The sequence below is a fragment of the Myotis nattereri genome (genome assembly GCF_964212035.1).
Source record: "Myotis nattereri genome assembly, chromosome: 9".
Lineage (NCBI taxonomy): Eukaryota > Metazoa > Chordata > Mammalia > Chiroptera > Vespertilionidae > Myotis > Myotis nattereri.
The window spans coordinates 53,884,632-53,898,675 of record NC_138084.1 but is presented as its reverse complement, the minus strand read 5'-3'; the positions used below and the strand labels follow the sequence as shown (position 1 = coordinate 53,898,675).

General features: G+C 41.8%; 1 protein-coding gene across 2 annotated transcripts in view; it reads left to right on the top strand.

The window, feature by feature from the left end:
* The window catches only part of SYTL2 (synaptotagmin like 2), a gene marked incomplete at its 5' end in the record, with an annotated part of 63,759 nt that overhangs the window by 12,984 nt on the left and 36,731 nt on the right, over positions 1–14,044 (top strand). Inside the window, 3 exons of one of the 2 annotated variants that reach the window (XM_081099019.1) lie at positions 8,044–8,125; positions 9,069–9,183; positions 10,510–11,313. In XM_081099019.1, the coding sequence (XP_080955145.1) occupies positions 8,044–8,125; positions 9,069–9,183; positions 10,510–11,313 (1,001 nt within the window). Of the gene's footprint in view, positions 1–8,043; positions 8,126–9,068; positions 9,184–10,509; positions 11,314–14,044 lie in introns of those variants that run through there. The other variant, XM_081099016.1, reaches the window with a different exon arrangement.

The window sequence follows — 14,044 nt, the reverse complement described above, 5'->3', positions numbered from 1 at the left end:
TGTGGGATTCGTGGCTTGGTGTGCTGTACAGGCAAAATAGCGGGCTCTTCATGCAAGTGCTAGACTGGCCTTGTGGGCACGGGCAAGGGACATATCTGGTAAATTCTGGGCCCTGATGTAAACAAACCTGGGTATTACTATTTCCCAGTTTCCAGAATGTCTAACAAATCTGAGTATTAAATAAAATTGAAATATCAAGTGGTGATTCCTTTCAGCACCAACAATAGCTGTTTTCTATTTTTACTAAGTAAGGATTTTTCCTCAGAGTGGAATGAAGAGGTACTCTGAAAAGGAATATAGAGGACTGAGTCATTTCAGGAAAAAGATGAATTATGATCAAATTATAGTAGCCTTGTACACTGGAGAAGCACAAGCATGGAAATCAGGCAGATATGAATGCAAATCCTGAACATGCCAGTTATTAGCCATTTGACCCTGGGCAAGTCATTTTACCTCTCTGAGTCTCGTCTCTTAACTGCAGAGAGGAATGATAATATAGAGCAGGAAAGGCTATGGAGAGAATTAGGGATAATATGTGTGGAAGGCACTCTTAGTAGGTGCTCAGCAAATGCCTATTAAGGATGTAGAGTGTCCTGATGTTTCAGTCTTGATTTTTGATGGTTTCCATACATGTTGTCATCTGGCCAATTAAAATGTACATTTGTACATCCTTCCTGTGAAGTAGCTGGTTGTGGGGCTACATTGCCGCAAACCTTTTGAGCCATGATGATTAAAAATCCTTAAATACCTAACAGCTAATCATGTTATTATAGCATAGATGAGGGATGGCCATTATTGATGTTTGTCCCTTGAAGGGATAGTTGTTACCCCTTTGGAGGAGGGCAATTCCATTTTATATTTAGCTCCTCAGTGAAAGCAGTTCACCTCAGAGTCTCCAGCTGGGATAAAGTCGATGAATTTGCTGGTGGGGCTCACTGAGTCAGGGCCCAAGGCTGAAACACCTGGGGAATGGGGATGTTCCCAACATAGTTTATAGGCAAGGGAAGGGGGTCTATAATATAGGCACATGAAGGCTTTTCAGAGTCATGAATCAGGTCATTTCACATGGGTAATGGAACACTGATTCCATTACGGTACTCACTGTTTATCCAGTTCCCTGTTGGGAGGGCTCACTTTGTTTTCCACGGGTGGAGGCTGCACTGTTTCTCCTCTGGGATGATTTGTAATGTTTCATGATGTCTGTAGAGTTCATGTTGGCTAGAGGTTAAAACACCTTAACAGTAGCCACTTACTGATTCTATGACCTTGCACTGGAAGTGACTTACTTCTTGAGCTTTTGTTTTCTCAGCTATAAAATGGGAATGATAATAATTTGCTACCAAGATTATTGGGAATTTAATTAGCAAGTAAATATAGAATCCCTAACCCATAGGACATAGTAGATGCTCAAGGAATGGAAGTGTGGGCTCTCACTTACAGGTATTTCTGGAAGCTCAGAAAAGAGTGTGAAGAATACCATACTCCTTTCCTTTTGGTGATGCCCCATTTACCAACCACCTGCAACCCCCCCACCCCTAATACGGTTCAGCCTGCCTTCCTTCCTTAGGGAGAGATGAGACCTTAAAGAATGGAAACTCTGGGAGTGAGAACACAGCCATTTATATAAACCACAAGAAGCTGAGAGCAGCTCCTAACAGCCAGGTTTGATGGGGGTGGAGGGCACCACAGCGCTGATTAAGGGAAGGGGTACAAGTGCCACACAAGGAGAAACTTTTGGCGTTTCAGAGACAAACTTAGTTCATTGCAGTTTTATGTGGGTCAGACTTCCTGTCCTTCTCCTAGGAACTCATTTCAGCTCAAAGGGCTTGAGGGACAGAGGTACCACTGCCTGATAGCCCAAATCGTTTTCTTCATGACCCCACGTGGGCTGGTGGGTATTACCCTGTCTTCCTCAATCTAAGGCGATTGAGTTTCCAAGCCTGTGTCTCCATTGTTTGCCGCATTCCTTGCGTGACCTTCGGGTCCTGTGAGTCTTTTGGGTCTCGTCTGTAAATCAGAACAGCTCCCTCACCAGGATGTTGTGAGGTTAGATGCAATGAGGTGGGGCAACCACTCAGCGTTTCTCAGGAAGAAAGAAAATTGGCAATTTCCAAGTGGCCTGATAATTATGTTATTATAGCATAGATGAGGGATGGTTGGGAAAGTGAGGATAAGAATGTTAGATGAGCCCAGCTGGCATGGCTCAGTGGTTGAGCATTGACCTATGAACCAGGAGGTCACGGTTCAATTCCTGATCAGGGCATATGCCCGGGTTGTGGGCTCATCCCCAATGTGTGGCGTGCAGGAGGCAGTCAATCAATGATTCTCTCTCATCACTGATGTTTCTATTTCTCTCTTCCTCTTTGAGGTCAATAAAAATATTTTTTTTAAAAAAAAAAAGAATGTTAGATGAACCTGGCATGCTTTGCTCATTGCATAGCGTGGGTGGTGATCACCCAGAACTGTAGCCTGAGCAGTTGTTTACTTCCTCCTTTCCTTGTCAGAAACCACTGCTTTACTCAGTATCAGGTTCCTGCAGCATTTCTCACCTATACTTTAACCTTTGGGAACTGGGTGTGTTAAGTGTATTTTGGGGCCCACACTTTTAGACTAAGTGAACTTCAATAGAATGACTCAATACCTGTCAATATTTTCTTAGCCAGGAGCCAGGGAGCACGAGGCAGCAGTGACTGGGTGTTGTAGTTTCTGAAGGAGGCTTTCTAATGTTCTCTGGGGCTGGGTTCCTTCTTCCTGTGGTGGGTGCAGTTCTGGGGGTTCGGCCTATGGAGAATGAAAGCACTGTGGGTACCGAGTATGTGCTCAACCCCTGGAAGCACCTGTGCTCGCTTGGGACTCATGCACCTGCCACACAGGAAGCAGACAGGTCTGATGAACAGGGAGCAGAGAACGAGATTTCATTTAGGACGGCAAAGGGAGAACTCCAAACGCTCACAGTTCTGGTTCTGGTCAACGCCCTTGGCTAGACAGTGTTGGCTAGACTGTGGGCAGTGTTGGCACAAACTGTGGTAAAGAGCCAGTGTTTTTCTTGTGCACTTTTTAAAATTATATTTCTAATTATCACAGCATGCCTTTGGTTTTGTACTTATCTCATTGTGAACCAGTAAAGACAGTTCATGACTGGCACTGGTCCGTGATGGCACGTCATGTCCCGCCCACCCAAGAAAAAAAACGATGTAGAGCATGTACATGATAATCTGCAGGCTGAGCCGGGTGGGCAGGACAGAATAACAGTGTGGGGCGCTCCTCCCCTGAGGTCAAGACCCTGCCCATAAACCAGGTGTAATGTGTCCTGCCTATGGAGGTAGCCTGTTCTGGGATGAGAAGCCCCTCCTTTGTTCCTCCTGATGCAAGCTTCCCAGTTCTTTTCCTCTTCTGGTTCCTCCTCCCACCCCCTTCCCACCTCACACCCCTCAGTTGCCTGGTAGCCTCCTTTCTCCCTGGAAGCTATCTAACGTGCATTCCACTCTGAGGAGTATTTGCCTTTTCAATAATGTAAGCCTATGTGGATGGGAGTTTTGAGCTTCTTTTGTGATGAGCCTATCTGTGGACAGTGCATTTGATCTTTTGTCCTTGGATGGATTGCAATCCAGTGATGTGACCATTTCATTTCTTGGAGGCCTGCCCCACAGAGTCATTTACATTGAGCTCCTAAAAGAATCTTTCTTAATCCGCCAGGCTCTTGGATTTACCCAGAGCAGTTGCGATAGGAATAGTTTCACTGTGATGTCAGAGTGCCTTGTGCTTGGATGAGAATACCTGGGTAGATAAACCTAGAGGTAAACTGCAGCACGAAGTGTGGTAGCACCAAAGAAGTAAAATTTTACTTAAAAAAAAAAAAAGACTATCTTGAGAGACTTGGCATAACATATTTCCCCATTTTGTTCCCTTGAGTTATCCCTGAGCCATTTCTTCATGTGTTGATTCATGTGTTCAGGCTTGATCGTGTGTAGCGTGTGCTGGCACAGTGCTGGGCGCTGGGATGAGATGCAGCGTTAGCTTCCAAGAAGCTCACCGTCCAAAGGGAGAGGTCAGCAACACACACACACACACACACACACACACACACACACACACACGGAAGAAAATGACTTTCAGGACTGCTTCTGATTCTAGTCTTCTGTTAATATTTAAGCTGGAAAATACCTCAGAAGAAGGTGTATGATGTGTGCTGTTTTTTTACCCTGTTTTAGAGAGAAAGGTTGGTTAAGGTTCAAAAGCTTTTTAAAGTTTGAAAGTTGGAGCACTTGCTGGCTGGACACAGGAGCCCATGGAGTGGCCAGGTGCCTGTGCGGGGTGAGCTAAGACTTCTGTAAAGCCCTACTGCTTCCCCACGGGTCCCTGCCACAGTACCTGACACTATTATTTTTTCTAGTTAAGTCTTCAAAGACTTGCATTAAAATGTAGACACTTTTAGGTGGGGAATCCTAATGCCAAGTTCATAGCCTAATAGTTTAATAATCCGCTTAACAAAGTAAACAGTTTTGTGTAAGTGTTCCTTCTAGTACTGCAGGGAGTTTTTCAAGGGTGCCTGAGGGAAGAAATTATAGAGCATAGGGTGTAGAACTTGGCATGCTTCACAGCTTAAAAAAGCTCATCTTGTGGAATATATTGAATGAATATCTTTTATATGCTGGGCACAGTCTGCAGCCCTCCAAGAGGGATTCTAAGACCCAAAAGACACAGCATCTGCCTATAAAGAGACTATATTCTCTTATGAAAAATAAACACATCTGTATTAGAATGTCTGTTCACATGATAACAAATAGTGCCAGGCAGGGAGTGAATTCCTAATCCAAAGCACTGTAAGATATGAAACAAGGAGACCCACCTCCAGCTGGGCTGATACTGGAGCAGTGTCACAAAGGAGGTGAGATTTGGAGTGGACTGGGAGATGAAAGCGAGGATTTGGGCAAAAGAGAACAGAGCACGCACTTGAGGGAGGAGCTGAGGGACAGGCTGGGTGGAGGCAGCAGAGGCAGGTGAGGTTTGCGGACAGTGGGTGTATAGACCACTTTGGCAGGAAGGGTCAACAGAACCAAGGGATGAGAAGGTATATTGGGGAGATAGTGGAACATCTCCATTTCCTTTTGGGGGGTTCAGACTTGGTTCCCCAGGCCTTGAGGATCCAGGGAAAGGTGATGAGCAGAAGAGAGACAGGGTCACCATTGTGCTTTAGACAATTGCAGCTTAGTGGTGGAATGCTGAATGGCTCAGGGGAGTGGAACTCTGGAGTCAGAGGTCAGATGTGAGGTTAATATACTTGACAGAAATAAAGGAGATGCTCATACAGGTGGCAGGAAGTGACAGATGTAAGAGTCATTAGGAAGAAAGAACGTAACTCCAATCCTCTGGCCATATACCACCGCTTTGCTAATGCAAGAAATAGGAGGTATAGCCTAGCCATTATGATGATTGTCTTTGGAGTCAGGGTCAGACACACTTGGTACAAATCCCCAACTCTTTCACAACTAATTTTGTGACATCGAGCAAGTTACTGAACCTCTCCAAGCCCCAGTTTTCTCACAAGTAAAATGAAGTGAGGGATATATACCTCATAGGGATGTTGCAAAGATCAATTGAGAATAAGATGATTACTGTAATGATGGTTGCCCAATAAAAGACAGGCAAACATACCATTGCTTTATTCCTTAGAACTTGAGGATTACACTCTTTTTTAAATTTTTTTAAGTTAAGCTAATCAAGTATCCAATACTCATCTCATCCCCCCCCCCCCCCCCCATCCCAACTACAAGGTAACCCAGTGAATTTTGTGTGTTTCTGGTATTTTAGTGTCAGGCCATGTGTTCTGAATGCCTCATTTCTTCCTCTCTTTTGCTTTCTGAATAGCAGGACAAAGACATTTTGTTTAAAACCTAAATAATGGGCCTCATTGTAGTTTGGCAAATAACTTGGATCTCAAGAACAAAACAAAACACGGTCACCTATCTGCTGCTGCCTTGCCTGCCACTGGCTGGCTCAGTTGGCCTTCATTTGTTCAGTCATTCACCAGTTGTGTACCAGGCACTATACAAGGCATGACAGGGATATAAGGGTAGTCGAGATACTCTTGAGGGATCTCCTAGTTTACCATGAGAGAGAATATATGTATACGCAAGGTGAGGTTGCAGAATAGACATAAAATACATAGCTGGATAGACTTTAGTAAGAGTTTGGTTTTATCTCTGGGAAGGGGGGGACAACATGATGGTCACTCAGGGCTGGGTTTTCAGGGAGCAGAGAAAGGAGAATTAGAGGCTCTGCTTTTCCTTTGTTCTTGGTGAGTGGAAAGGAGGAAGGCAGCCGGAGAAGTTGGGTGTTCCATGGAGGCCCTGACCATCAGCATTTGGCTCGGCTTGTCTGATTATTATGTGACTTCTTTATTTCCTAAGGGAGATGACACAAAACCCTCTGAGGAACTGGACCTAAGGTCCCTCACACCACTCACTGGCTTCTTACAAGGACACTCGAGAAATTGCTTTCTAGTCCTAGCTATTGTTTGTTTGTTTTCCACTGAATGGACACTGTGAGTTCTATAAGTGACCAGATTTCTGCTTTCACGTTGGCTGCTAGAGAAGTTGATTCAAGCTTGTGCCCACCTGCTAGAAGACTAGCCTCCTATAATGTGTTTTTCTATTAGCCTTGATTCCGGCTCTGTTATAAGTTCTTATTCTTGTTCGGTTTCCTTCCCCTCCCCACCCTCTCCCTCTTCATACATGTGATCAGATGTATGTTATATGCATCTGCCTCATCTACTGTAATTCCTTTCTGGAACAATGAGGAAGGTAACAAAAGGAAGAATGGCTTCCTCAAAATTTCAGCCTGCTCCTGGGCCTAACTCTGCACAAAAATAACAGTTGAAGTGCAGAGGGAAGGAAAGGAAACGAAGCTGCAGGAACATCTAGCCCATGATTTTCATGACAATAATCTTGAGCAAGGCTTTGTAGCCTTGAGGTCAATTGCTCCCCTCCCCAGCCTCCGGTTCCTTTGCTGCGCGGTGAAAAGCCAGCACCCTCAGAGGTATTTTCCATATTCTTGACCCTGTGATGTCACCAAGAGAACTGGTGGAGTTTAACGGGGCACGTGGTTTCGGCCAATAGTGACCTCACCTCTTATGCCTGCGGCAAGGCCACTGGAACAGGAAGTCTGAGCAGGTGGTTTTCCTCCCCCTCCAGAGTCACTGTGACCCTCTTTTGCCCTTCTTACTAAATAGCCAAGGGAGTGGCTGTTTAAGAGGGAGCCTGCTCAACTCATTTTTCTCCCTTCACTCCCAGCTTACTCTCACCTGGGTCTGTCCAGTCCTTCCAGCAGGGAATCATGGTCTAGAGAATCTTTCCCACTCCTCTCAGCCATCTCCAGGCTTCTCACCTCCCACCCTCTTCTGGATCTGTGTGTGTCATTGTCCCTCTTGTATATGAACAAGAATTCACCTGGCCAGCCTGGAGAGTTGGGCCGAAAGTTTTCAGTAAGTTGCCCAAATCCTTCAGCCTTCCTGCACAGCATCTCTTAGATCTGCTGTTCCTTCTGTTCCCTCTGAGTCACTTGTCTCACCTGTATCTTCTCTTTGGTGTTTGCTACCTGAGTTAGAGTAAGCATTGCTGTTGTGGCCCTGGCCTACGGAACCAGGCCCTAAAACCCTTTGAAGCTATATTTCAGCAACCATGTTTCCTCCTTGAGATCATTTGCTCATTTTTGTCTGCATCTGATGTTAGCTCCTGACTTTGAGACAAGTTCATTTCTATACATTTAAATGGTGAACCCCTGTGCGCCTGGCACTGTGATATAAACTTCAGGACTTCCGATGGTTCTTTTGAGTTGTCTCATGCTGATCTTTCATTTCTGTTCTGCCATTTCCTTTGCTTCCCTGCTTAATCATTTCTAGGCTCAACTCCCCTTCCCTTCCTGCCAGTTTGATCTTACAAACTTCCTCTCCTATCCTGTCTTAATAGCTTTTGGCTTCAGAGGCATGATTTATGCTTCCACAAAGGGTGAGGTCTTATTCTCTGCATCATTGTTTCTTTGCAGTCCCAGCGTGGCAGATCCAGCGTCCACCATGATTGATACGTCCCAGGAAAACTCCAGGAACTCCGCTGCCTCTTCAGCTAAGGTAGACTGAGCTCAGACTTCGGAACTCTTACTTTTGGCAGGAATGCCATTTTTCTCATTTTATCAAAGCAATATGAAATAAAGAAGATTTTATAGTACCTTTTTTGTACCCGATACAGATAATGTTTACTATTTAACATAGTAGTCACTCTCGTGGTGGGAAAGTTAATGAATACCATGTTATTGGTATATCATGTTGAAGACCCAAATTTCTTGCCCTAGGGAATAAAAAGTGTGAAGCTACTGGGGGCTGCTTGTTTTAAGCTTATGGAATGTGGCTTGTTAGTGCTGTGTGAATTCTTATTCCTATCATAACTTCCTGACTCTGTTAGAGGTCGGCTTGGGGGAGGGAATTGCCAATTTATGAACCTATAGACAGTAAACATTGATATTTAGTCTTATGTTAATTTAAAAATTCTGTTTACTGATACCCTTTTTTCATTATAATTCATAATTATAATAGTGACTATAAATACTTCAAAATATCTTGATAAGTTTCTTTTAAATCCTTATAGAAAAGGTCAATTCCAATTATATTTAGTACAGATTTCTAGCACAATGAGAGTCTCACTGGTAGAAAGAGCACTGGTGAGAACCTGCCCTTATTAGAGTTTCAGGTTTACCTTGACCGTGACCAGCTCTTTGATATATCCAGGCCTAAGTTTTCTCACCTCTGTCAAATGTGAAATATAGATTTGAATGCCTGGTTCTAGTCCAACGTTATAAGACTCTGGAATTGAGTATATTTTATATAATAATTTTATCTTTTTGTATGACATATATAGTAATGTTACCCTGATTAACCATGGTAAACATTTTTCAAACATGCCAGAAAGATTTTACTGGATAAAACTATCAAGTATTGGAGCTAAGAAGAATTTGCTAATACTGAGTTGCTGTTATGACATTGAAAATGAGTTTAATAAACAATGTTTTTCCCCCAGCAAAGGAAGAATCCATTTAATAGCTCCAAGTTGCCAGAAGATCACTTATCTCAACAAACCAAAAACGAGCAGTCGAGAAATGGAAGGACTGGTTTCTTTCAGACTTCAAAAGAGGGTAAATATTATTTTTATGGACTAGATATTTTTATCTGTGTTATCTGTGAGAAGGGAAATTCTCAGAGTTCCTTTAACTAAAATAACTTTTTAGACAAGGTGGAAGGTCCTGATGGTTTTCTTATTCTGCTATGCCCATTGGTTTCCTGACGGAGGGAAGGAAGCAGAAACTTTAGAGGCTGGAGGTTCGTGCATTTCAGTCTTGGAGCTGACACTGGTGTAACCTTTATGCCTTGGGTTCCCCCTCAGTGAACTGGGAAATTTTTGGACCAGAGGCAGTCAGTCACTCACTGATAGCATTTATTGGACGTCTACCATATGTAGGCACAGTTCTGTTGAAAATGTAAAGTTTGCCTTAAAAGAAAAAGGCCGCTTGCCAATGTCATGATCTTCTAACCTGTAATCATGAGCCTAATCCCTCAGGAGCATTAGGTCAGGTTTGTGACTTAACTAATTTAAGTCTGCCTCTTACGGAATTTTACCATTCTCCCTAAGAGAAAATGCTAGACAAAGTAACTGTAAGAAAATTTCACAAACATTAAAGATTGGACAAAGGGTAGAAAATTAACAACTGAAAGTGAAGTTAGAACTTTCAGTTAGCCTGTTTTACTATTATTGTATTTTCTTTTTCTTTTTTTAATCCTCACCCAAGGATATGTTTTCATTGATTTTTAGAGGAAGGGAGAGACAGAGACAGAGAGAGAAAGAAGGAAATATATATAGAGAAACATTGATCTGTTGCCTCAAGTACCCACCCCGACCAGGGATCAAACCCAAAACCTTTTGATGGATGGGATGACATTCCAGCCAACTGAGCCACACCAGCCTTGGCAATATTAGTGTTTTTTCCCCTGTCCAGTGGGAATACTTTGCATAGCATAAAATATTATAGTGGAAAAAAGTCACTGGAATACATTACCTTTTTAAACATTTGACAAAATAGATTTTTTTTCTTGGTATTGAGTTTTATTTTATTTGAGTTCATTTTTCTGGTTTTCACGTATAAATTACTGAAGTGACTTCTGTGTTTTTCCTTCGCCTCCATGAGGAATTTTTTTAAATTGTTTTTTTTGTAAAAACGTTTTTATTGAGTATAAACTACCACAAAGTATGTGTGTAAATAATAGTAATCTTAAGTGTACAGTTCAATGAAGTACATGCATGCTAAAAAGGCTTTTTAATTAGGTCAGCATTTATACCACATACTTTATTGTCTTTAATATTTTAATACTTTTGCTAAATATAGCTAAAGTTTCTGATAGGTATTTTAAATTATACATTACTCTCCACCAATAATGAAAAGAACCTAATGTGTTATAATTTTCAGGTGAATTATCAGAGTCCAAAGAAAAGTCATCTATCCTGGATATTTCAAGGCAAAAGTTAGAGAAACCAAAGCAGACTTTTCCAGGCCCTGAGAGTGGATCCCACATCAAACCTCCAATCCCTAAAGCCAGGAAAATGATCAACAAATCTCATGATCTAAAGCAGGACAATACCCAGTCCTTTCCTGGACAAAGGACAGACTCCCTGAAGGCCAGAGGGGCTCCGAGAGGGATCCTGAAGCGCAACTCCAGCTCCAGCAGCACGGACTCAGACACTGTTCGTTTCCACCAGGGCTTTGAACCCAAAAGCAAGATTGGGTCACCGGGCCTAACCATCCACGAGAGGATCTCCGAGAAGGAGCATTCTTTAGAAGACGAATCCTCCTCCAGTGCACAGGAGCCACTGAAGCAAGTGAGGTTCTCTGCGGTGAAGGAGGAGCTCCCACCGAGTCCTGGGCTCATCCAAGGCCGGGAAGTGGGAGAGTTCAGTGTTTTAGAATCCAACAGGTTGAAGAATGGAACAGAAGATGCCGGGGACCAGAATGAGTTCTGGAAGGACCCTACGCCCTCACAGTACAGAGAGCCTTTGCCTTTACCTCGATCAGCCTCAAGCCCAAGTGCATTGAAACACGAAACACATCAGCCAAAGACTTCTGGTCCTTTTTCAAGTAACAGGCAGCCTTCTCCCTCGGAAGTTTTACCTGCAAGACCACAGTCCAGTGAGAATTCACCCACCATCAGTGAACACAAAGCTAAATCGTCAGAATTATCAAGGCTTGAATCGGAATTGTCCAAAAGCCCTGCTGGTAAGAGAGTTGTCACTACCAGGTTCTAAGCACTGGCCAGTGGGCTTGGAACAGCTAGGCCGGCCAGCCTTGTAGAAGCTGCATTTGGCCTCCTGGCCATTCCAGCGGGGAGTCAGGCAGATGCCGCTGGGGGATGCTTATACCTCTTCATGGGTTTGTAGGTTTTCCTCAACCACCTAATAATGAAAAGAACCTGGATAGCACAGTTCCTGGCCCATTATGTTTTAACCTAAAAATGTAATCATATCAATTATTTAAACAAATTACTATGTGTTGAGTTATATCAAGGTTTTTATACAGGGTGAGATTTAAAGATAGGCTAATAACTTTTTTATGGAGTATATATATATATTATTATTACTTACCTAGTTCAAATGTCAATTACCATTTAACCCAACTTTGGTTTCTCTTTTTATCACAAGAGAAACTTCAATTTCTTATCCTCAAAGGATAGGAAAGTAGATGTTGAGCACTAACTGTGGCCTGCGCAGGGCCTCCAGCCATTTGTTCTTGTCCTTTAAAAACTCCAAAGGAACTTTCTCTCCCAGCTGGTGTGAGTTGAGAGGCAATAAGAATGCTGCCTTTCCTGCCAAATAGCTAACTAGCTCTCTCTCTCTCGAAGATTCTACAACTCTCAGGGGATGCCTCAAACTGCTTTCCCATACTTACATGATTACTTCATAATTCTTATGCTTTAAAAAACAGAAACACTGGTGAAAATCATTCTGTGTACTCTCACCCATCTTCAATAAGTCTTCATCTAACCCTGTGATTATTTCTCTCTTTTTTAAAATATATTTTTATTGATTTCAGAGAGGAAGGGAGAGAGAGAAAGAGATCGAAACATCAATGTGAGAGAGAATCATTGATCAGCTGCCTCCTGCACGCCCCACACTGGAGATCAAGCCCATAACCCGGGCATGTGCCCTTGACCGGAATCGAACCTGGGACAGTCCTCTGCTCTGTCCACTGAGCTCAACTGGCCAGGGCTGTGATTATTTCTTTATTGTCAGGAATACTTACAGTAACAACAGTCAAGTTTCTAACCCGTCAGCTCACACTCTTCCTTATTAGTCAGTATTAAGTTAACCCCGAGTCACTTTTGCTCAGCTCTACAGTTTTCATAGTTGTTCACAAAACTACTTTTTAAAGGTCAAAGCATTTTCACCACCCCTACCCTGGACATTTAAAATCATTTGAACAGAACAGAATTTTTTAAATTGAAAACTCAACAGGTGCTTCTTCAAGAAATAAAGGCATTCATATTAAAGGAAATTATGAAAGTTTGAGTAATTATTAGCAAATAATTGGATGACACTTAAATGTTTGTTCAAAGGATGAAGGATATTTCTTTGGTAATATTTTCCATTATTATAATCCATAGAAGAAATATGGTAAACCTTTTCTGTTTTTCAGACTGCACCTGCTTTCAAAGAATATCTTTGACATTTTGTATAGACTACGTATTTGTGCTTTCTGACTTTTAAATAGAAACCTACCATGAACATTGGGGGGAAGCCATCATCAGTTTGACAGGCCTTCTGGCCTCAGAGCTTATAAACAAAGTCCTTCTTTTCTCCTGCTTACCACAAAAATACAAAGTAAAAAATGGAGCATAAAAAGAAACAGGACCAAAAAAAAGTAAAATCTCTGTAAATGATAAGGGTTTGACTTTAGCTCTGAGCTTCAGGAAGTAAGCACCACACTCATCCTGGAGAAAACACAAAACAAAAGAATTTCTTAGAGGAAACAAAACATTACCTGGCATCCAATTTTTACAATAACTGTTCTTATTTTAAAAGTAATAAACTTTCGTTGTAAAACATTTTAAAAGGAGAAATACCCTAGGATGAACAGAGCCAGCAGCTGATAAATGGTGCAATACCTCAATAGCTAAAATATATGGGATCCAGAAATGAAGGGATAGAAGCAATATTGGCTCCTCTTACCATCACTCCCTGTAACTCACTTTATTTAAAAAATAAAGAAGAAAAAATGCACACAGAATAAAACAAATATCACCTTTGATGTCATTACCCATTATTTGAACTATTGCTAACATTTTTTTTGTAGAGCCTTTCAATAATTTTCAGGCATGAATACAATTTTTAATTATGTTTATACTGCCTGGACTTCTTTTTTCAGCAACAGTATATTACAAGTATTTTTTCATCTTTAAGTAGTTTTCTGTTAAACAGACTAACAGAATTTGTATAGATTTCTCAAATAAACTTCACAATTATTACTATATTTAATAGTGCAAAGTGTAGGTAAAGAAGCAAACCAATACCTACTATGTGCCAATTACTGTATAAGACTTTGGTTTTTTAAAAATATTTAACCAGAGTTGATGAATAAAAATATAATTTTATTAACTAATATGCCCTCTAGTGCATTTAAATGTAGCTGACTTCATAAAAATTCAGCTCACATAATCTTCAGGAACAAGTATTACTTAGCGTAGCATCGATAAGGAAGAGGGGAAAAGGCAGAAACACCTGAATCTTAACTAAAGAGGAAGAATGTCTGAGTTCCCTTATCTAAATGTACCCTGTGCCCTGTGATTAAAGCTCAGAAAGGACTCTCTCTGCTTTTTTGATGGCTTAGAAAGAAGTTAAATATTTTTCTCTAGCCTCTTAGCCATTGGTTAGCCAGCATCAGGTAGAGATCACATTCTCCATCAGTCCTCATTTTAGTTTATTTGGCTCATAAAAACTACTTGAAAGTGACA